The sequence below is a fragment of the Coturnix japonica genome, chromosome 1, assembly GCF_054131305.1.
Source record: "Coturnix japonica strain WE chromosome 1, WE-NBRP24, whole genome shotgun sequence".
Lineage (NCBI taxonomy): Eukaryota > Metazoa > Chordata > Aves > Galliformes > Phasianidae > Coturnix > Coturnix japonica.
Window position 1 is genome coordinate 102,503,922 of NC_140663.1, and position 23,374 is coordinate 102,527,295.

Genomic DNA, 23,374 nt, shown 5'->3' on the forward strand with positions numbered 1-23,374 from the left:
GTCTTAATGTGAAATTCACCCAGGCAGAGTTACACTGACATCCCTGGCAAGATTTTTTGAATTCCAACAAAATGCAGGTGATGGTTTGGTGAAAACACAGTGATTTGTTCACAGCCCTTAACTTTCCAAGCTACAGAGTCTCCTTTTGACCACAGAATGTGTTTCTGATTAGGGTCTCCCAGAATTTGTTCTGTCATCTCCCTAATAAGATAGGATTTCTTACTCTTCTCTGCAGAGGAAAAGTACATGCTTCCTATTTGACTTAAAAAGGCAAAGACATTAAATCTAGAAATATGTCCATTCTGTGTTACCACAAATGCATTATACATTTGGATAGCTTATGTCCTGCATAGCCAATAGAAAAGGTACAGAAATTAGATGGATAAGTATAGCTACCATGGGAACTACTAATGAAATGGAATTACTTAATGTCAAGTATACTCCCTTCTAACAAGAATATATTTTTAAACTAAGATATTTCTGCAAATACCGTGGAATTTTTCAAGGAGAACTGCTAGAAAATCATGTAGGCTTGAACTACTCAAATCTAAAATTGTCATCCAAAAGAGCCTCCTACATTGCTTCTAATTCTGAAGATAATCTGGTTCTGCCTTCCTGGTTTGTCTTTAGTAGTGTCTCAGAGCCTTGTGGCATCCCATTCCCATCTCATCTTCAGGTCAGTTTGTGACTTGCCTTAGCTGAGTGGATATTTGTTTCATCATATGAGTTTGTAGGTAGTCATACCAGTCATTCAAATTCAAGTTATGGTCAAGAGTATCTGCAGAAAATGCATTCTGTAACTGTGGCAAATGTAAATCGGAGACATGAAAAAACAGCCTGACTGATAAAATTAAGACAGTGTCCAGAAGCCAGACTACGGGTTACTTAGATTTACCTATGCCCGTGACAGGGGAAGCCACCCCGTGGGCCCCCCTCCCGGGGCCCGGAAAGGAGGGGAAAAAAGGGAGTGGGATAAAACAGCGACAATCTAAGGAGGAAAAACTTATTTTACTAAATATGATACCGAAATACAAGATAACACAATATAATATAATTGAGGCTAACAAATTGAACGAAACAGAGAGAGAGAGTCCCCGAAAACCGAGAGGCCTACTGTGAACTCTAGGCGACACGGCTGGAACACTTCCCCCTCTCCGAGAAGTTCGAGAGAAGAAGGAGGGCACTCCAGCCTGGGATCGAGATTATACAGCGTCCTGGTCCCGTGACTTATCATTAACCCTGTTGTTCTCTGGGATATGTAGTCTTCTTCTGTGGACTGCACATTCAATAGAAGTATCCATACTTTACATGATGTTATGATGTGGAATACTGATACTGATAGCAAAATTACAAAACCATGACATTCCACCCCTTATTCTACATTATTACATCATGGTAAATATATATATACATATATATACACGTATGTAAAATTATGATAGCTAAACAGTAGAATTACATGTAACATAACTAAATGTACAACTATAATAACTAAAATACACTACACATGCAAACATATATACATATAAATACATAAAATTATTGACTGCACTCCCCCAGCATCAAATTCCCTTGTGGTACACATTGAACATCCCCATCCTTCTGCATTACCCACCAAGTGCACCCAGGTCCCTGGGCAAAGACAGTTCCACGGATAGGTTTGCCCTTTCCAGAAGCTGGAAGGACCCAAACAGCTTTTCCCAACATGTTCTTTACATGTACAACAGGGACCTTATCTCCTTCTACAGTGTGTAGGGGGCTAGATTGACTAGGACCATCACGATTGACAGATCCTCTAGTATTCACCAACCAAGTGGCTTCTGCCAGATTCTTCTCCCAGTGCTTAAATGTTCCGCCACCCATTGCTTTCAACATAGTTTTCAACAACCCATTATATCGTTCAATTTTACCAGAAGCTGGTGCATGGTAGGGAATATGATAAATCCACTCAATGCCATGATCTTTGGCCCAAGTATTTATAAGGGAATTTTTAAAATGTGTCCCATTATCAGATTCAATTCTTTCTGGGGTGCCATGTCGCCACAGGACTTGTTTCTCAAGACCTAATATGGTGTTTCGAGCAGTTGCATGGGGTACTGCGTATGTTTCAAGCCACCCAGTGGTTGCCTCTACCATGGTGAGTACATAACACTTACCACTGCGAGATCGTGGCAAGGTGATATAATCAACCTGCCACGCCTCCCCATATTTATACTTTTGCCACCGCCCTTCCTCCCAGAGAGGTTTCATCCTTTTGGCTTGTTTAATTATGGCACATGTTTCACAATCATGAATAATCTGCGCAATAGCGTCCATGGTTAAGTCCACCCCTCGGTCTCTGGCCCACTTATATGTCGCGTCTCTTCCTTGATGACCTGAGGTCTCATGAGCCCATCGAGCTAGAAATAATTCAGCCTTATTCTGCCAGTCCAAGTCAATTTGAGCCACCTCAATTTTGGTAGCTTTATCTACCTGATGGTTGTTTTGTTGTTCTTCAGTAGCCCGACTTTTGGGCACATGTGCATCCACATGACGCACTTTTATAACCATATTCTTTGTTCGGGCAGCAATGTCCTTCCATAATTCAGCGGCCCAAACAGATTTACCCTTCCGTTGCCAGTTGTTTTGTTCCCACCTCTGTAACCACCCCCATAAGGCATTTGCCACCATCCATGAGTCAGTATAAAGATACAGTATTGGCCACCTCTCCCGTTCAGCAACATCTAAGGCCAGCTGGACAGCTTTTACCTCTGCAAACTGACTTGATTCTCCCTTACCTTCGGTGGCCTCTGCAACCTGTCGTGTGGGGCTCCACACAGCAGCTTTCCATTTGCGATGCTTCCCTACAATGCGACATGATCCGTCTGTGAATAGGGCATATTTCTTTTCATTTTCTGGTAATTCGTTGTATGGTGGGGCCTCTTTAGCACGTGATACCTCTTCTGCTGGTGATGTTCCAAACCTTTTATCTTCAGGCCAGTCCATGATTACCTCTAGGATTCCTGGACGATTGAGGTTTCCCATTCGCGCTCGCTGTGTAATCAGCGTAATCCACTTGCTCCAGGTGACATCGGTAGCATGATGAGTGGAGGGAACCTGTCCTTTGAACATCCAGTTCAGCACTGGCAGTCGAGGTGCCAAAAGGAGCTGTGTTTCAGTCCCGACTACTTCGGAAGCAGCCCGAACCCCCTCATACGCGGCTAAGATCTCCTTCTCAGTTGGAGTGTAGCACTCTTCAGACCCCTTATATGATCGACTCCAGAATCCCAGGGGTCGGCCTCGGGTCTCTCCCGAGGCTCTTTGCCACAAACTCCAAGTGGGGCCTTTCTCTCCAGCAGCAGTATAGAGGATGTTCTTTACATCCTGTCCAGTCTGTACTGGCCCCAGAGCTACAGCTCGGGCTATCTCTTGTTTAATCTGTTCAAAAGCCTGCTGCTGCTCAGGGCCCCATGCAAAATCGTTCTTCTTCCGCGTCACCTGATAAAGGGGGCTTACAATGAGGCTGTAGTTTGGAATGTGCATCCTCCAAAAGCCTACTGCACCCAGGAAAGATTGTGTCTCTTTCTTGCTAGTTGGTGGAGACATGGCAGTGATTTTGTCGATCACATCTGTTGGGATGTGACGACGTCCATCCTGCCACTTTATACCTAAGAACTGAATTTCCTGGGCAGGTCCTTTTACTTTGCTTCGCTTAATAGCAAAGCCGGCTTGTAGAAGAATTTGGATGATCTGCTCTCCTTTTGTGAAAACCTCTTCTGCTGTATCACCCCACACAACAATGTCATCAATGTACTGCAGGTGTTCAGGAGCACCACCTTGTTCCAGTACAGTTTGGACCAACCCATGGCAAATGGTTGGGCTGTGTTTCCACCCCTGGGGCAAACGGTTCCAAGTATACTGAATGCCCCTCCAGGTGAAGGCAAACTGTGGCTTACATTCTGCAGCCAAAGGAATAGAGAAGAAGGCATTGGCAATGTCAATGGTGGCATACCATTTGGCTGCTTTTGACTCCAGCTCGTACTGGAGTTCCAACATGTCCGGCACAGCAGCGCTCAATGGGGGTGTGACCTCATTTAGGCCACGGTAGTCTACTGTCAGCCTCCATTCTCCACTGGCTTTACGCACTGGCCATATGGGACTGTTAAAAGGTGAGTGAGTTTTACTGATCACTCCCTGATTCTCCAACTGGCGAATCAAATCATGAATGGGGAGCAAGGAATCCCTGTTGGTGCGATACTGCCGTCTGTGCACTGTCTTTGTAGCAATCGGTACCTGCTGCTCTTTTACTCGTAGCAGCCCCACAACAGACGGGTCCTCTGACAGGCCAGGCAAAACAGACAGCTGCTTAATGTTGTCCATGTCTACAGCAGCTATCCCAAAGGCCCATCGATACCCCTTAGGATCCTTGAAATGCCCCCTTCTGAGGTAATCAATACCCAGTATACATGGAGCCCCTGGGCCAGTCACAATAGGATGTTTTTGCCAGTCTTTGCCAGTGAGGCTTATTTCAGCCTCCAGCACAGTCAATTCTTGAGAGCCCCCAGTCACTCCAGAAATATGGATTGATTCTGTCCCTTCATGACTGGAGGGCATTAGGGTGCACTGTGCACCGGTATCCACCAGCGCCTTATATTCCTGTGGTTCTGATGTGCCAGGCCATCGAATCCACACAGTCCAATAAACTCTATTATCCCTTTCCCTCCCCTGACTGAGGGCAGGGCCCCTCTATTGGTTACCTGTGATGACTGGAGCAACTCCACTGGTGGTTGGTATGTCTAGTAGTTCTTTCACCCGTGCTCGTAGTGCAGAAGTGGGCTGATCATGCCACTTTCTCATGTCTTCTCCACGGTCACGTAGGTAGCGCCACATGGAAACACGCGGTGCAATCGTACTGTTGTTCTTTGCTCGAGCTGGGAAGCGTGTGCGTTTAACAGCTGAGACTTTTGATGATGCAGGTGAGGAGTAGGACTGGAATACTTTGATCAGATCCTTCATTAGACCTGGTGGCCCGTACGAGGATTGACCTTCATCAGTTGCTTCTGATACTATTACGGGATCATCATTACGATTAGTTGATGGAAACAATTTCTTGCACATTTCATCTACTCGGTTTTCTAGCCGTGAGATGGCAGAAACTGCGGCATGCAGTTGAGGGAGCTGCTGATCGGTGGTTTGAAGCATTATAATCAGCTCAACAACTCGGGGCCATCTGTCCACGAACCCTTTAGAACCTGTTACCAATGACTGTGCCATTCTCTCTGGTGCTGTACTTGTGATTTTCTGCCACATGTCAGGATCGGCCCTCACTCTCTCAGGGTCAAGTTCGCTTGGATCAGGGCTGTACAACATTTTCGCCATGGCCAATTCCCTCAAGCGCTGAATACCTTTTTGGACGGTATTCCAACTATCAAATTTAGGCTTCAAAGCATCCTTATAGGGGTACCTTTCTCTCACGGCTTCTAACAGCCGCAGCCAGAGAGTGGCAGGTCCATCCGAACATCTGCTAATCCCTCTGTCGATACCTGCATCTTGGGCAATGTTTCCTAGTTGGCGAGCTTCATTACCATCTAGAGACAAGCTGTTGGCCCCGTTGTCCCAGCAGCGAAGCAACCAAGCAAGGATACCTTCATCTTGACGCCGTGTGAACTCCTTTCTTGAGCCTTGGATTTCAGTCAGCTTCAGAGGTCGACAATAGGTGATTTCCTCCTCATCATCAGTCTCTTCTTCATGCCTCTTGGTTTTTGCCTTTGCTTTTTTCGGTACTGCTCCATGCCCGGCACCTGGGTCTTCTGCAGCCCCCCCCTGTGCTTCTCCTTCTTTTCGTTCTAGACGCGTGGACACCCGTTTCCATTTCTTGCCTTCCACAGGGGCAACTGATATTGCTACTGATGCCTCCTGTGACTGATCAGAATTAACTTGGGCTTGAATCTCAGATCGGAAACTCTCTCTCTCCAGAATAGTATGATACAAAGCACGGTATGCATAAGCCAAACCCCACATAAGGTTTACCTCCTTAGATCTCTGACCCAAATACTCACTTAATTTCTTAGGGTCCTTTAGGTGTTCAAGAGTGAAATCCCATGACACTGCGGGTCCCCATGCTTCTAAGACTTTTCCTAAACCTTTCCATATTCCCTGCCAGTCATCATTCTCTGGTTCTGGAGGAGACTTCCGCATAGAACGAATGCATAGGAACATATATGCATTCATTAATAGTGATAACATGGATGCAAGTATGAACCCTATCTCAGTTATTGAAAGGCGTGTGGAAATCTGAGAGTACAACCTAAATAAAAAGGGTTTTTTTTAGCCTGTACAATGAATTAAACATGGTGGTGTTTGTAAAATTGCCTGTTCCATCTGGGATGCAAGTACTTGTAAGATTCGCAATTCCATCTGGGATGCAAGTGTTTGTAAGATTCACAATTCCATCTGGGATGTAGGTGCCAAAATTCTGACCATACCACATCTCATAAAAGTACCAGGCAGGTGTCTCCATCAGTATCCACCTTATTAGGCTATATACCTGCACAATTCCACAACACCAAATTATGGTGTTAATAGTTGACCAATACTTTAAGAAGATCATAATTGCTTTCAATCCCTTAAACAGAGCAACTGGGATGAAGAGTGGATTCATAGCTGGCAGGCTCTGTAAAAGTCAGAGCTAGCTAGCTTTGCTCTAAAGGAGAAAGAAATCCCTTTGTTTTCTACACAAAAGTTAGATAGCAGTGCTGAGAATGTACAGCAGCCCTTAATGTTGACAATTTGTCTGGTATTTCAAGGTCACGTTCTCAGTGAGCAGCTACGAAAAGATAACACTCCCCTAACGAAGCTCTTTAAGAGTAAAAAGAGAGTTGTTCTAAAAGCTAAAAAGCTCTATGCCCGCATCCTCCACCAAAAATCTGTCACGGGTTACTTAGATTTACCTATGCCCGTGACAGGGGAAGCCACCCCGTGGGCCCCCCTCCCGGGGCCCGGAAAGGAGGGGAAAAAAGGGAGTGGGATAAAACAGCGACAATCTAAGGAGGAAAAACTTATTTTACTAAATATGATACCGAAATACAAGATAACACAATATAATATAATTGAGGCTAACAAATTGAACGAAACAGAGAGAGAGAGTCCCCGAAAACCGAGAGGCCTACTGTGAACTCTAGGCGACACGGCTGGAACACTTCCCCCTCTCCGAGAAGTTCGAGAGAAGAAGGAGGGCACTCCAGCCTGGGAACGAGATTATACAGCGTCCTGGTCCCGTGACTTATCATTAACCCTGTTGTTCTCTGGGATATGTAGTCTTCTTCTGTGGACTGCACATTCAATAGAAGTATCCATACTTTACATGATGTTATGATGTGGAATACTGATACTGATAGCAAAATTACAAAACCATGACAATTAAGCAATAGTCTGATAAGATACTGGTTGAATATCTCTGCTGAACTTTGCCAGCCAGCTATTTGCAGGGGAATTTCTATTTAATGTGTGAGTACCTGTAAGGGAACTGATGTTTTCTTTCTACACGCTGTAAGGAGCCTGGGCACCTCATGCTGGCATACTGAATGCAGTCTCAAGGGCAGATTCTAATGCATCATTACCAGCGTTCTTCTATGAATCTAGCAATAATAATAATACTAATAACATTATTACATATTTATGCCTTTGTATTAATATTGGTACTGGCTTACAATTCTTAGTTTGTGTGAGTAATTGTGTTGATTGTGTGTTTTGTTAATTCTGCAGGTACATTACATGTAGGGGATGAAATCCGAGAAATAAACGGCATCAGTGTGGCAAATCAAACAGTAGAACAACTGCAAAAAATGCTTGTAAGTACCTGATGTCTTTCCCCTGTTCTTTATAAAACAATTTGTCATATTTTTACAAAACTTTGCAAAATCATACTGTGACATCCCCTTTTTCTTCTATTCTTGATAGTCTACTTGTACACGTACTGCAAAACCTTTCTGCATTTCAGCTGTTAATAAGTTCTAAGTTTCAACTTACAACTCTTGTAATCCATAGTTACTGGTGTTAACATATACATATAGATAGATAGATAGATAGATAGATAGATAGATAGATAGATAGACAGACAGACAGACAGACAGACACACACACACACCATATATATATATATATATAGCTCAAACATAGACCAAGCTCAAACAGTCTGGCTTTTTGGAGGAAAATGGCATCTTGTCTTAGTCAGTTTGATATTCTCTTTTTTTTTGCTTGCAACTCTAATCTTGGGGTCTTGAATGGTAATTACTATTCCTTTTGTTGTTCTCAGGACCTAACAGACAAGCTTAAGCAAGTCCAGGCAAATAATATGTTGTAGTCTCACAATGAGCCAGACAGAGGAAAAGGGGAAAACTTCAGGAACATATGAAGTGATCTCCTTACCTTTCTGCTCAGATCAAGTCCTGTGGCTGTCAGACATATGGTGGCACTTAGATTTCAGCTGTTCTTTAAGAAATTATGCCTGTACAAATATGTTGCCATAACGTACTACTGTTCTACAGTTACTTACTACTGTTCTACAGTTACTGCTTGTCGTGAATATGTAGCAAATATAACTGTAGCAAGTGCAAGCCAACAGACCCCATCTTCTTTTTTGGAATAAGACTATTTGTGTTTCTACCTTTATTGAAGTGACATGCAACTTTTCCAGAAGCAGTGAATGTGTTTTCACTGTTTAACACGAGTAATTAGAAGAGAAGAAAACGTCACTTTCGTAGCAGGAATTGTGTAGATCACAAGCATGTGTCTGCAAAGGAATGACTGATTTGGAAGAAGCCTGTGAATTTTTCAACTTAAAATATGTCTGTATGTAGAGATTCAAAAACTGGTCAGGTGAACAAACTGATAATGTATGTTCATCCTTTAGATCAGTGAGAGATTATCTAAACATTCACTTGTAAGTGAAATTACAAATTTGCCATAGCATTTCAGCTTCCCTGAATATTTCTTTTAGGAAAGCATTCAACTGCTCTTAGACTGTGATGTTTTCCTATCACATATTAGTGATTTGGAGATTCTATGTTAGGCAACTTTAGTCTTTAATAAAGTGCTTTTCTTTTTGCAGAGGGAAATGCGTGGAAGTATCACCTTTAAGATAGTGCCAAGTTATCGCACGCAATCTTCATCCTGTGAGGTAATGAATTTAATGAACCACCCTGTTTCTTCCTCAGTCCTGTAACTAACTGCCTGCTGATGGCTGAATGTTACTGCTTTCTGGGAAATTGTTTCTGCCTGTCCTGTTAGATCACGCACACCAATTTTACAACAAAGATAACGGAACATGAGTAGGTCTCACCTACCTACTCAGCCTTGCCTTCATATTCATCTCATCAACACCTTAAATAACTCTTTACAGCCTACTTAAATTTTAAAAAAAGAAAAAGAAAAAAAAAAGAGAGAGAGGCATCCTCAACTGGTGGATTTAGAAAGCCCCTTTTAAAATTATATTTTAAACACATTTTCCAGGAAGTCTATTAAAGTTCCTAATGTGAGGAGCTGTCCTCCCTTTTCAAGCATGAAACATTATTTTGCTACTTTGGGCTGTTAAGGGTTAATTGAATAATCTGTTTCTGTACTACCCTGTTGAGGTAAATTTGTGATGGTTGTCTGTAACAGTTACACGTGGCTAAATATTATGTTTCCATGCAAAAATGGTATTTGTCATTACAGAAGAAAAACAAATTTGAAGATCAGTTCCCATTGAACTAGAAACTTGGTATTATGGTTCTTGCACAGTAGCACTGTTGAATTCCCTCCTTCTTGCTCACAAAGTTATGTTCCAGTTTGCAAATATAGGGAATTAAATTCTAGAAAATGACTACTTCAGAGATACTGTTCCAATTAAAGTATACAGATGGCAAATGCACTGTGTAGATGATGCCAGTCTTTCTGTGCCACGTGCTTCACTGCACAAAATTCCAAATTAGAATTCCAAGAGTGAAAACACAGACCCTGTTGAAGTTAAGCACCTTAACCTAATTGGATCTGTAGTTTCACACTTATTGTTTTGAGTCTCAGAAGATGCCGGAACACACAGAAGCTGTTGTGTTTGTCAGAAAGGTCTGTTTGGAAAAAATACATATACTGATTTTGGGTTGCCTTCTGTCCTTTTAATGAAAGTCAGCAAGAACAAGAAGCTTTTAGAGACAGAAGGTTCAACAAAGTTTCACCTGTCAGGTATAAATATGAAAACAACAGTTTTTCATGAAACACGAAGGCTAAAAAAAAAAAAAAAAAAACTCAAATAGAAATTCTAGAGTGTGCTGATACATTCATGTATTGAGTTTGGTACTGTAAGTAGTAGTTATAATAAAATATAACCCTCTTCCTCATATTTTAACACAAAAACTGGTGAAACTGTGGATCTCCTTGGAAATATGATCCTTTGGAGAAAATTAAATGTGGCATACAACTTTAATACCATTAAGTGATATTTTAGTTGTAGTAGGTCATTTATTTTCTTAGCTTTCTGTACTTAGGTTCTTCATGACAGTTTTTCACAGAAGACTCTTAACATTCTTAAAGCAAAACACTGGAACTGGAAATGTGTGATCAAAGACAGAAGAAAAACAAACAAACAAAAAACCCACAATGTTTTATTACCACACTTCATGGCACTCTGCATTCAGTTGATCAGGTGCCTAAATCTATTCCAATTGTTTGGCCATATCTATGACTTTGTCTGGTGTTCCAGCTGTTACAAGTATTCATAAAAAAACAACATTTCAAATTATGCTATTAAATCTCCTTTAGTTCTTTGGTACAGAGAGAATTTCTTTCATAGAATTTTTCAGAATTGTGATTCAAATGAGGAATGAAATTATTTGCCACTGATGCAGGCTTAAAATGCTATTTTAGGCTGTATTTCAAGTATTTCTAGAAAACTATGTTGGTTTTCTTTTCCTGCCCACCTTCACACATGGATGGTTGCTGATGTCACGTAGTTTTACTAGAAGAGGAATGTGAAACAGAATCAGTAATTGGTTTTGGTTTTTTAAGGTAATTTTTATGATAATAACATCATCAGGGCAAAAAAACACCTTGATAATCTTGAATAAACAGAAGTAAATATTAGTACAATCAGACGTCATCTGCCTATTTGCTCTTATATAAAAGCTGTTCGTATCCCTTTATTATAGAAAGGTATGCAGGTGTTAGTTTTGAAGGAACTTATTTCTTAAACGTTTTTTACAATCCCACTTGCCATGTTTTTCTTCTTTTGTGAGCATTTAAGAGAATTGTTGTAGTGGTATTTTCTAAATATTATACCATTTTACATATTTAGGCAAGTCCTGTCCCTGTAGTTTGTAAAGTATTTCAGTGTCCCTAGGCAATATTCTGAATTTCAGCTTACTAATTTCAAGTTGTTTAGGAGTAAACTTTGTAAGTAAACTTGAAAACATAGCACTTGTGAGTTCCACCTTTAGCAAATCTCGATCCACTCATTCTACTGTAAGAACACCTGCTTATTAATGGAACACATGACTCAGACATATAGATAACACAGTGGCTGGGATGTTGTTTTGTCTGCTTCCACTACAAACTTATTTTTACATAAGAACAAACTTGAGTAATGATTTAGAACAGTTATGAATGCTGAGTATACATTTCAGCTAGTACTTTATCCAACTGAAGCCCTTTAGCTACACTTAAACACTTTAAACTGGCAAGATGTCCTAACTTCTTGTATTGCTGGATACGTAAGAATGGTAAGGGAAGTACTTTTCTTAAGAAAAAGCTTTCCTTGCAATCAACACCCTTTGTTTCAGATTATCTTGTGAAACACTTAAGCTGTTTCATTAGGAAAAAAAAAAAACTTTACCAGTGGATTTTAAAAATCTCACATATATAATCATAGATTTATGTACTTAGCCTTGGAATGTTGCCATTAGGGCTAAGATGATAAGATTTTTTTGTAGTCTTAGATCTTTATATAACCTCAAACTTAAAGATAAAATGCTTGAGCAAAACTGGAGTTGAAATGCATTTGGAGATTTTTTGAATATCATGGAACAGGCTGCCCAGAAAGGTGATGAGTCTTCTTTACTGGACATAACTCAAAACCCATAATTTCCTGTGGAACCTATTGTAGGGAACCTGCTTTAGCAAGGGGATAGGACTAGGGGATCTCAAGACGTTCCTTCCAATCCTGATGATTCTGTGAGTCTGTTTGTCTGACTTGATTGGGCCACATCTAGTAGATGTAATTGATTTCTTCTATGGGACTGTGTCTCAGACACATTGATTTATCATTCAGAATCTATCCACTAGAACAAGGAGCCAACATGAAAGTAATTTTGCCATCATTTGGAAATGACTGCAGTTGTTTTTTCTAAAACTTCGGCTGATAATGTATGAACTAAATGAACTAAATAGTGATGATCTTGAAGTCTGCCATTTTATTATTTAGCTTTTGGCTAGATAAGATTGGGAATTCTAGACGTTCAGTAGTACTGAAATATCATTTCCACAATACTCAGTATAATTTAATTCTCTGAGTGCTTTTCTGTCTAGAGGGTCTAGTCAGAAAAGATTCTGACCAGGAGAACTAGTGATTTGTCTAGTTCAGTGGAGGAACAAACTAAGAATCAGAGATGAAGTATTCAAATCCAGGTCTAAGCAGCCCTGACTTTCTACAAGGATCTTCCTACTCATTGCTTTTACAGAGTTCCTCTTAAATTTTGAGTCTTTTTGGAGTGAAAGATTAGGTCCCTGGGAAATCAGGAACCTAGATGTATTTGAAAATGTGTCCCAGTTAGCTAAATATTTAAAAATATGCATATGCTTCTTGACTAGCATGATATCATTGCAGTTTCTTACAATTAGTACAAAATCGCCAATAGCACTGGAAATGTCGATTTTTCTCAGCATTTTGACAAGCATTTTCTTTGAATAGTGTTCTGTCTTCTGCTGAGAATTGTTGGAGGAATAAAATCAAAGTATTCTCAAACCAAGAAATTTCCTATAAAGGGAAAAGCCTTCAAGAGTGTCCAGAAATAGCATCATTACTCTAAACATGTTTTTCTCCAAAAGACTTGAGTGCTTACGTCACTTTCCAAACCTTTCCCAGCCAAATCATTACTGGACTAGTAGATGATGACAAACTAGTTCTAAAAAGAAAGCAGCATCAACAACAACAAACAGTAACAGAAGTAAATTTCATCCTTCCATCTCTTTTTGAAGATGAGAGAAACTGGTAGAGCTTGAATTGCTCAGTAAGCAGAATATCTATTTATGAAAGGAAGAACTTGCTGCTTTTTTGCAAAGAAGTGTCTCCTAGCTGCTGTTTGATAATAAAGGTGGTACCAATATGCAATTCCCTAAAAAAGGAATAATGGTTCTTTTGAGCAAATGTAATTGGCTATTGCAGTAATTAGTAGTTCATTTGGAATTTGTGCTGGAGTGATTTTTCTGAGTATAATTAAAACCAGTTCCCTCCAGTTTATTATGTGTTGCAGACAACTTTTAGCAGCAAATGAGTTTTCTGTTCTTACATGTTTAGCAGACTTACTTACACAGAGCTAAATGATTTTGCATTTATATTACTTTCAGATAGCTGTGTATGAGCTTTATTTCATGCAGTGAGCCCAAAAAAAGTGGATGTTCTAGATGAGTTTGTTGTACATCAAGAATACAGGCAGCAAAAGTAGAGTATTGCTTGCCTTTTTAATTTTTGTGTGTGTGTGTGCTTTAGAATAGCTGTGTGCTATCACATAATTATTAGCAGCAGGAGAATATATTGGTGGACTTTCACTTGATTAATGGCTCCAATTCTGTTTTTTAATCTGTTCACCAAAGGCTGTGGTATTGATAAAATGTGGCAGGGTAACTTTGTCATCTTTGAAAATTGTTTTACCTCTTTTATCTACTATCTTTTGTGTTACACAAAGTTACCAGTCATTCCTCAGTTGACCCTTGATTTGGAATAATATATTCCAAAGTTTCTTTGGGGCTAAAGGAGATGAGAATTTTTATCACAATGTTTTAGTGAATTATTTGATTTTCTGAAGACGCAGCTAAACTCAGTTGTCTGGTATTGTGGAATTAAGGACATAGTGATCAAAAAGACATGTGAAGGAGATTGCTCAGCATGTGACTCTCTTGGCTCTGCAAGACCCAGTCAGAAAGTTCTGTCATCTCTTCTGTAGAATGTCTGCATCTGCTTTCTTCTCATTAAAATATAGGATCACAGTGATAGTGTGAAACAAGAAAGGTGGCTTTTTCAAATGATATATTTTTGCAAAGTTTAATGTTTTTAAACTCATAAGAATGTTGGAGGGCAAAAAAAGAGGGAAAAAAAAAAAAAACCTTAATATACTGTAAAATGGATGAGAAGACAAGAGAGTGTCCAACTTCCTGCTCCTGTGTTAGCAGCAGTGTCTTTAAGACACTATAGAGAGTTATTCCTAGAGGAGTAGAAGGTGATCAACACTGACCTCCGCATAGCTGAAAAACAGATTTAGAAGCTTCTTTAAAATGAAATACTAAAAAGCTGCTGAGGCAGCATAAAAATAAATATTACATAAGACGCATCAAAATGTCAAATGTGAATCTCAAACTGAACAATCTTCAGATTTACACAGTAGTGTGGAAACTTTCACAGACAAAGCAGCAAAACAAATGGTTATAAGGCTGTGGATGTAACTGTTCTTTTAAAAATTTATCTGTGTTCCTGTGATAGTGTTGTGTTGTTAATGAACCTTGTGTCTTATTTCAGAGAGATTCCCCCTCTACATCCAGACAGTCCCCAGCTAATGGCCATAGCAGCACTAACAATTCTGTTTCGGTAAGATTTCCAGTACCACACAGAGAGTGTGAAAGTTTTGTTGGTGCTCATCTGCCATTACTGTTATACTTATCGTGTGGTCAGTGGAAAATTTTGTCCTGATAGAACCAATGTTATTACATATGTAACTCCCCATTTTTGTTTTGAGAGTTTTTTTTTTCCAGTGTATTCTTCTCATTAAAGGCCATACAGTGAGTTAAATGTTAATAACTGTAATGTGACACTCTGGCTAGTCTTAGATCATAGTTAGCAATTTCCTCAAAGCTAAGAAAAGGTTTCAAGTGGAAGTCTTATTTCCATCCTAAACTGTGGAAGCAGTGTTTGAAGAAAAAGTAACTGTGCAGTTGATGCAACAAGACCTGCTAGACTCCATAAGCTTTGTGTTTTGAGCGACCTCTGGAACGTGTACTGGTTTCCGCTATCTGAGTTAACGAATTGGTGTGCCCTCTGCTGTTGTGGTACGTGCACATACTTTGTGAAATACAAGCCTTGGCTGGATATGAAAAGCAAAAGGCTTTAAATTGCACTACAAACCAAGCTATTTTCATCACATCTTTAACACAAAGTACTTCCTGTTTCAAACATCCTGTTTCAGGTAGAAAGGTGCTGTTATCTCCTGTTTTTCTAATGTATAGTAGTGTTGAAATTTGTGTTGTTTACCATTTGTCATTGTTCAGACCAATGTAGTAACTGTACTTGCAAGTTCCCTTAGTAAGAGTGCTGTCCATATCATGAGTCATGGAACTAGCTAAAAAAAAAAAATAATAATAAAAAGTCCTTTAATTATTAAAAAAAAAATACGGCATTACATCTGAGAAATGATTTGCCACAAGGTAAAGTACTTATTAATTAATACAATGAGAAATAATTGTGTGGATTAAAAAAAATTAAGAAATTCTTGTGAATTAAGTAACAAGATGACTACTAGTTATAACCATACTCTTTGGTGCAACATACTCCTAACCATAAAATAATTAGTATTTATTATGGTCATTCTTGTCTTTTAAAAACAAGCTGAAATATTAAGTGGGAAAGGCATTCATATAAAGAGCCTCTTTCACTTGACAGTGCTTTTGTGTTGAAGATGCTGAATTGTATATTAAAAAGCACATTCTCTATCTGCTTAAACTATTTACCTGCTTTCTTCAGCTTGCTGCTAAACAGCCTGAGTTTGATTTTTCTTTAAGAAAAAGGTTTTTCTAAATACGGGTCAATGCTTTATACTTTTATCTGACTTACCACTTTACCGTAATGTAGTCTGAATCACTAACAAATGGTGTTGTATGCTCTTAACAAGTAAAATGAAAATTTCTTTTCCTGGGTTGGCTTTATTCTGCAGGACTTGCCGTCGACAACACAACCAAAAGGACGACAGGTGAATAGCTATCCTCCATGGGAATGTATCAGTTTAGTTGCTAGTGAACATCCCTGCTTATCTGTTTCCCCTCATATCCTGTATGTGCTGGACTAAACCATTTAAGCTTTGAAAATCTGTGTAGTTTATTTTTTGTTTGTTTCATTTTTCTTTTTAACTCATTTGTTTGCGGCTAATTCAAAATAGCATTTTTTTCATGTGTCTGTATATGCAAGAGTTATAAAGTCATTTTAACTTTAACACGATATGTTGTGTAAGCAAGATGTGACTTATGCAGATTTTCATCCTAGAAAAGGCTCACTGTTATGTTTTAGCTGAAACGAAGGGCAAGTGCATAATGCTCTAAAACACAAAGTTTCTGTATCTTGAGTTGATTTGTTATTAATTATTAACATTAACAAAGCTTTTCAAAGAAATGCATGAAGAACAGTTTGTATTAAGAGCTGGTAAGTCTGAAGATAGTATATTTTCAGTCCCAAGGTGAAGATTCACAGTCCAAAAAAATGATCTTCCATCCAAAGAATGTGGACTCAACCTCTTATTTATATAATATTTTTTTATTGTAGTTCGATTCAGAAGAGTCGATGAACCCCATAAGCTCTTCCTTTGAGAATCTTTTTGTATGATTTTCTAGTTATGTTGTTTGGAATGCTTATTGCAAGAATATATTTTTCACACTTCATTTCCCATTTTTGAAGTTTACAACTGTATGGTTCTTTCAGTTGTCTTCTGAAATTTCAGGCTGCCTGAATATAGAGAAAGCTCTTTGGAAGACCTTTCAAGCTGTAATGTCAGGTTTTGTTTTTACTCTCATTAGGTAGTTTTCCCAGGAGAGGAGAGTTTGTTCAAAACTATCAAAATAATGTTGTCCCTCATACTCATACTATTCATAGTTTGCCTTTTCTTTCAAGTTTCTTTTCCTTAAGCTCCAGAGGGAATGCTACCATTTATCTGGTAGCTTGTCATTCTTGATATAGAAAGGGCTAGGATAACAGATACGATACACTGATATAAATAAGGAAGTGTGTGATGTTTTGTGAGCAACCAGTATTTTCTTTGGATGGAGATATAGTAGTTAATGGCTCGAACTGCAGCAGGAAATTGAAAGGCGGGGAAAAGTTCCTGTGTTGTAAAAATGCTGGTCACTTTTGTGGACCTATATTAGATTAGGTTGAGGTAAATCAAGGAAGTAGTTCAGTACTGATGACTTCACAGAAAGTGAGTAACAAAAAGAACTTTGTTTTAAAATATCTATTTTTTTCTTGTGGAAAATAAGAGCTTGGGTTGCTGATGTAAAGTCACACACTCAATATACAGTGTAATAAAGGTCAGTTGGGAAACATTAGAAGTGGAGTTGTGTACTAAACTGATGTTACCATCAGTTCCACTCTAAACATACAAAAATTCAGGCGCACCATAGAAGCAACTGGTTATCGTAAGTCAATATGTGTTGGGTAGCAGACTAGATTACCGTAGAAATTAACTTTTTGGCAGCTACAAGTCATTCCATAGCTGCAGATTTCTGAACAAAGGTTTTAAAGTATTGCAGTTTAAATGAAGGATACTACGTTGCAATTTAAAACTATATCTGCTTTTAATTTAGTAAGAAAATTAGCAGTGGAGAACATGACTGCCAGAGTCCCTGTAGGGTGGTGTTTGTTCATGAACTGTAGAAATTACCCAATTACCTGTTTTGGGCATGATATTAATTCTAAGATCTTTGATGCATTAGGGCTATAATTTTTCAGTGGTTGAGACCACACTAACACACAAAGCAAGAATTTGTATATTATATTAAAATATGAAGTTAAAGTCCAAATTCCTTCTGTTAATATTCCTTGGAGAATAACTCATTCCAATCCTTATTAGTGTGACAGTACAGCAGAGGTGTGGACCTGTTGGAGCCAAAAAAAGGCCCAAGGGATGGAACGCCTCTGCTACAAGGACAGGCTGAGAGAGCTGGACCTGTTCAGCCTGGAGAAGGCTCCTGGGAGACCTGAGAGCGGCTTGTCAATATCTAAAGGGGGGCTGTAAGAAAGAAGGGGAAAGATTCTTTAGCAGGGTCTGTGGTGATAGGACAAGGGAAAATGGTTTCAAAATAAAGAAGGGGGATTTAGATTGGACATAAGGAAGAAGTTTGTTTACAATAAGGGTGGTGAGACACTGGCACAGGTTGCCCAGATATGTGCCGATGCTCTGTCCCTGGAGCCATCCAAGGTCAGGCTGGATGGGGCTCTGAACAATGTGATGTAGCTGTAGGTGTCCCTGTTCATTGCAGGGGATTTAGACTAGATGGCTTTTTAAGGGTCTCTTCAAATTCGAAAGATTTTATGATACTGGGATTTATATGGGACTAGACTTTTACTGAAATCCCTGTATAGAGAATTCTCAGATTCCACCCAGGTGACTAAATGTGATAGGCGCAACACCAGATTTGTATTTAGTCTAAAAAAATGCGGTACTAATTTTTCAGTGTAGATACTGATGATCAATAATGTAGCCTAAATCCTTTGTGCTATCCAATAATATTTCTCATTGTACACATTTTAAAATGTATCTTGGAACTTCAGTTGGAAATTGCAGCACAGTTCAAGTTATAAGCTGCAGGCTCTATAATGATTTACAGTAATTAATATTGAGTTGAGGGACCCTGGCCATTTGTTAGAGATCTGCATAAAGTCTTCAAAAGCATACTTTCATTTTTTTCTGTTTGAATTTTACAGTACATAGAAGACATGAGCTTGCAGAATAACATCACATGTCTCCATTGCTTTTTTTTTTTTTTTTTTGCTTCATTTTCAGCTATCACTTATGCTTTTGCCCTTCTGTTTCTTCCTGTTGCAAATAGTGCATATAGCTACATTCACCAATTTTCACCTACTTCTCTTAATACTGTATTAGGAATAATATGGCAGCATCTTTTATAAACTCTCCTTTGTAGATATATGTAAGAGCACAATTTGAATATGATCCAGCAAAGGATGACCTCATTCCATGCAAAGAAGCTGGCATCAGATTTCGAGTTGGTGATATTATCCAAATCATTAGCAAAGACGATCACAACTGGTGGCAGGGTAAACTGGAGAACTCCAAAAACGGTACTGCAGGTCTTATTCCTTCTCCTGAACTTCAAGAATGGTATGGCTTATGTTTTCTATTAAAAAGAATTTAGTTATGCTTGTATTTTTGTCTTTCGTGCTTGTCATTTTTGTATAGCTAATTTTGGTGTAATCTTTCCTTAAAAAAAAAAGTCTATATTGCCTCAGTTCCTATGGATTTGATTGTTTTTTCTCTCTCACACATCTGCTTAACAGTAAGAGTTGCATGTAATATCATATGTTTACACCTGCTTTATAAACATTATTTGTCTTTCTGATGCACTTTTGGAAACTAGAACTGAAGGCTATGTACAGATCATTTATATAAGCCAGTCAAATCTGTTTCCCCTTCAGGTTCTAAACACTTGGTCATTGGTAATACTTAAGTGTAAGTGGTGCTGGAATAAGGTGGTAACTAACTGTCAAGCACTGAAGGAGTTTGAGGTTTTTCTCCCCTTTTCCTTTTTCATGTGAAAGCCAAATATTAGAAAGAAACCACAGTGCGAAAACTTAATGAAGAACAGATTTAATGAACAGTGCTGCACCCAGTTCCACAAAAGCAATGTAGAGCATTTAAACAAACCCTTGCAGAGCTTATCTAGCAAATGTTTTACGTATGTTGACACAAGCTCTGGCAAGTAAGTCCTTGAGCATCAATGTTAGGACCACAACTCAGGATAATTTATTGGTGTGGAAAATCTAGCCCAAAATATTTCACACAAGATTTGCTACGTAAAGAATTAGTGTACTGTAAAGGTTTAACAGCACCTGTACCACCTCTGCTGTCTAGAGAAAATTCTACTACAATAAAAACAGAGACAGGTATCCATTTCATTGCATCTCTTGCAAGCCCTTATGGGAGAGACTGGTATACGTTGGCATAGGAATATATGCAATACTTCATCCTGAAGGTCAACCTCAAGGCATTGCTCAGCACAACACATTTGCCTTGAGCTTTAGAACACAGCAGCCCATACAGATTTTGCTCTTCCAGTCTAGTCTACTGCGCTGGTTTACAGTCATTTTAGTAGCTGCCCTTCCTCGCATGTCCCAGTGATATGTGAGCTTTTACAATCAACCATTAAGAATATTATTTATATCAAAATGTATCAGTATGTAAGTGCATTTAAGTCATCAAAAACAAAGTTTGGAAAAGTCTTAGTGCACTCTTATGCTATTAAACAGACTTATTTTTCTAATTCATCATGCATGACATTTTTTAAATACAGTTATTACAACTTTTTTTTTCTTCTCCATATGCCAGGCGGGTTGCTTGCATTGCCATGGAGAAGACCAAACAGGAACAACAGGCCAGCTGTACTTGGTTTGGGAAGAAAAAAAAGCAGTACAAAGATAAATATTTGGCAAAGCACAATGCAGGTAGGGGGAAAAAAAAAAAAAAAAGAAAAAAAAAAGCAGGTATATTTATAAGAAGGTTGAAATCTTTACCATCTGAACCTTGCCATTAAGTGTTCAGCAGGCACTATTAACCTAATTGGTAACTTGCAGAAACAGAAATTAAATATATATCCTACAGTGACTTTACATTTTTTTGTTTGTTCGTCTTTATGTTTAAACAAGAACTAGAAACCAACAGGATATGAATTTTACAATCAGATACTGCACTGTGCACTACAGAACACTTCTTGCTAGCATTCTTGTTGGTGTGTGCTTATAGTTTTGGATTGTGTATGTGAAAACATCATTAAAAGAACGCTTTTCTTGAACTGTTATAGATGCAAACATAAGAGTCGTTGTGTAGTCAGACTGTTATTTAACAGCTATCAAATCTGACAAACTGGCAGTCTTGCAGTGATTTCTGCCTGAATCCTGATTTTTGAATATTTATTGAACCTGCTGAAAAATTGAGTTGTTGTGAAAGAGATACATATCTGTATTTTCGCATTTCTCTTTGTACAGTCTGTGTGTAGAATCAGAGCTCATAATATTTCTGTGCTCTGGAACTTTCATTACTTGAAAATAAAATCTAATACAGTCAAAGAACAATAATTATCATATATACTCCTATTTCACAGTCACATTTAAGATACTCACAGTCAAATATAAAATTACCTGTTATCCTGAAACCTGTTTTGCATATTCTCTAAATATTTAATTAATGAGGGAAGTAGAGATTGAAAGTTTAACTGGTTTACTCTCTTTTGCTGGCTTTCTGTTATGGTTGTTTTAATGTTTCCTCTGCACTGCAGTAACAATAAACCATGTTTTACTAATCATGACCTTTCTAGAAACTATTGCAAATGAACTGGATTTTATCACCTATACTCTCTGGCAATACTCACTTTAAATTGTTACCGCTTGTTCCCATCATACATTTCCACAGCATGCTACTCCCTTCAGTTGTGCCAGTATAACTTTGCATGGTCATGTTGTTAACTGGACTAGCTGAAGAACAACCTAACAAAAAACACTTTTCCTTTAGAACAGACAAGTTTCATAGTACAGTTCACAACTACAACTATGTGATAAATAATGTCACTGTGACTTCACGTGGCGTGCTGCAAAGGAATGAGTATGTCCGGGGAGGAGCAGAGAATACGTTGAGCTAATTTTGTTTCTGGAGACTTTGTATCAATTAAACCCTCATCAATGGACAGTAATATAGACATCACAATCTTGACAAGAGGGAGTCATTTTGGAGGAGGTTGACAGACGTTTGATTGCATGATTTGATGGCCTTAGAGCTTGCCTATGGTAGTGCTTTTGGAAACTTCTCGTCAGAGTTTGCCAAAAATTAGAAACGTGAACCTTTGAAGTGGTCATAATCATTAAAACACATTCATTTCAAAGTAACAGTATGACACTTGCCCTTCCCCTAGGAAGTCAAAAAGTTAATCAAAGTACAAATTGGGATTTATATTTCACTTAGCAACGTTATTGGTCATTGTATCCTTGAGGTACAAAAGTTGATGCCAATAACATTCCAGAGAATTAAGAAGTACGTAGATATTAAGAGGATCACTGAATTGATGTCATGCTTATGTGAATGTATTACATTTAATGAACTCAGTACTGAATTTACCATCTCTGAAATATCACGTGGTATTGTTAGTCAGAAATACTGCAACATTACTTTTTGCAGATTTTCAGTGTGTGTGTTTCATAATTAAAAACATGTCTTCAGCAAGTATATTCTCCTTTATAAGAAAAATAACTCATCTAATTTTACTTTCCTCCATACTTGATAATAGAATAGCGTGTCCTTCAAGATACATCTTCTAGATCATACTTCTTATCATTGTAAAATCTGTTTGGAACCAAAACCTACAGGAAAAACAAAAATCATTTAAGATTCATTAGCATTTCTATAAATGCTCCAGAGATTATCTCTAGAGATATACTGCAGTGATATTTACATTTTTAAAAGTGTTGTTGCAGGACTTCATAAAAGAACGCTCTTCAGAACATACTAGAACTATGTGTCATATTATGCATAATGTAAAAATTGCCAAGCTTTTATAAAATATGTTTATCATTTCTTAATGTGATTTATTTGCCTCGTGTTTAGACTACTGCATGGTAAAGTTTATTTTGTGCATATACTTTTTATTTTACTAATATATTACAAGCCATATCTCAATGACCCCTGTACATTTTTCATGCTGTCTTACTCCCAATGGCCTCTGTGCATGTAAGTAACCTGTCAAGTGACAATGCCTCTTTATTTGCTTCTTACTGTTTCCTTTCAAAACTCCTTTTCTTTACTAGCTAGTAACACAGGAGTATTACAAGTTCAGTCTTTATATGTATCCCGTATTCCTCATATCTTGTGTATATTTTTTAAATATTCATTTTTCTTTTGTGCTTGAAAACCCTACAATCATTAGGTAACTCCATGTAGACTGAGACATATCTTCTTCATGCTACTAATTTGTGATGGAGGCATTAATATGTGCCATTTCTGTTGTTTGCTCCTGTTGTTTGTATCTAACATAACATGGTTTTGTTCAAGAAAAAATAAAGGATTGACTTTTTTTAACGGGAGAAGACACCTTTCCCAGTAGATAGTTAGAATGGTAAAGCTAGAATGGTTAGAATGGTAAAACTCTTCAACATGTTGTAGATCTTTAT

General features: G+C 38.4%; 1 protein-coding gene across 22 annotated transcripts in view; it reads left to right on the forward strand.

Moving 5' to 3' along the window:
* CASK (calcium/calmodulin dependent serine protein kinase) overlaps positions 1-23,374 on the forward strand; it is a 181,835-nt gene that overhangs the window by 145,248 nt on the left and 13,213 nt on the right. For 8 of the 22 annotated variants that reach the window (XM_015884890.2, XM_015884899.2, XM_085530260.1 and 5 more), the window contains 6 exons: positions 7,744-7,829; positions 9,089-9,157; positions 14,741-14,809; positions 16,149-16,184; positions 19,126-19,322; positions 20,547-20,662. In XM_015884890.2, coding sequence (XP_015740376.1) covers positions 7,744-7,829; positions 9,089-9,157; positions 14,741-14,809; positions 16,149-16,184; positions 19,126-19,322; positions 20,547-20,662 — 573 coding nt within the window. The remainder of the gene's footprint in view (positions 1-7,743; positions 7,830-9,088; positions 9,158-14,740; positions 14,810-16,148; positions 16,185-19,125; positions 19,323-20,546; positions 20,663-23,374) is intronic. The other 14 variants (XM_015884924.2, XM_015884932.2, XM_085530299.1 and 11 more) reach the window with 3 other exon arrangements.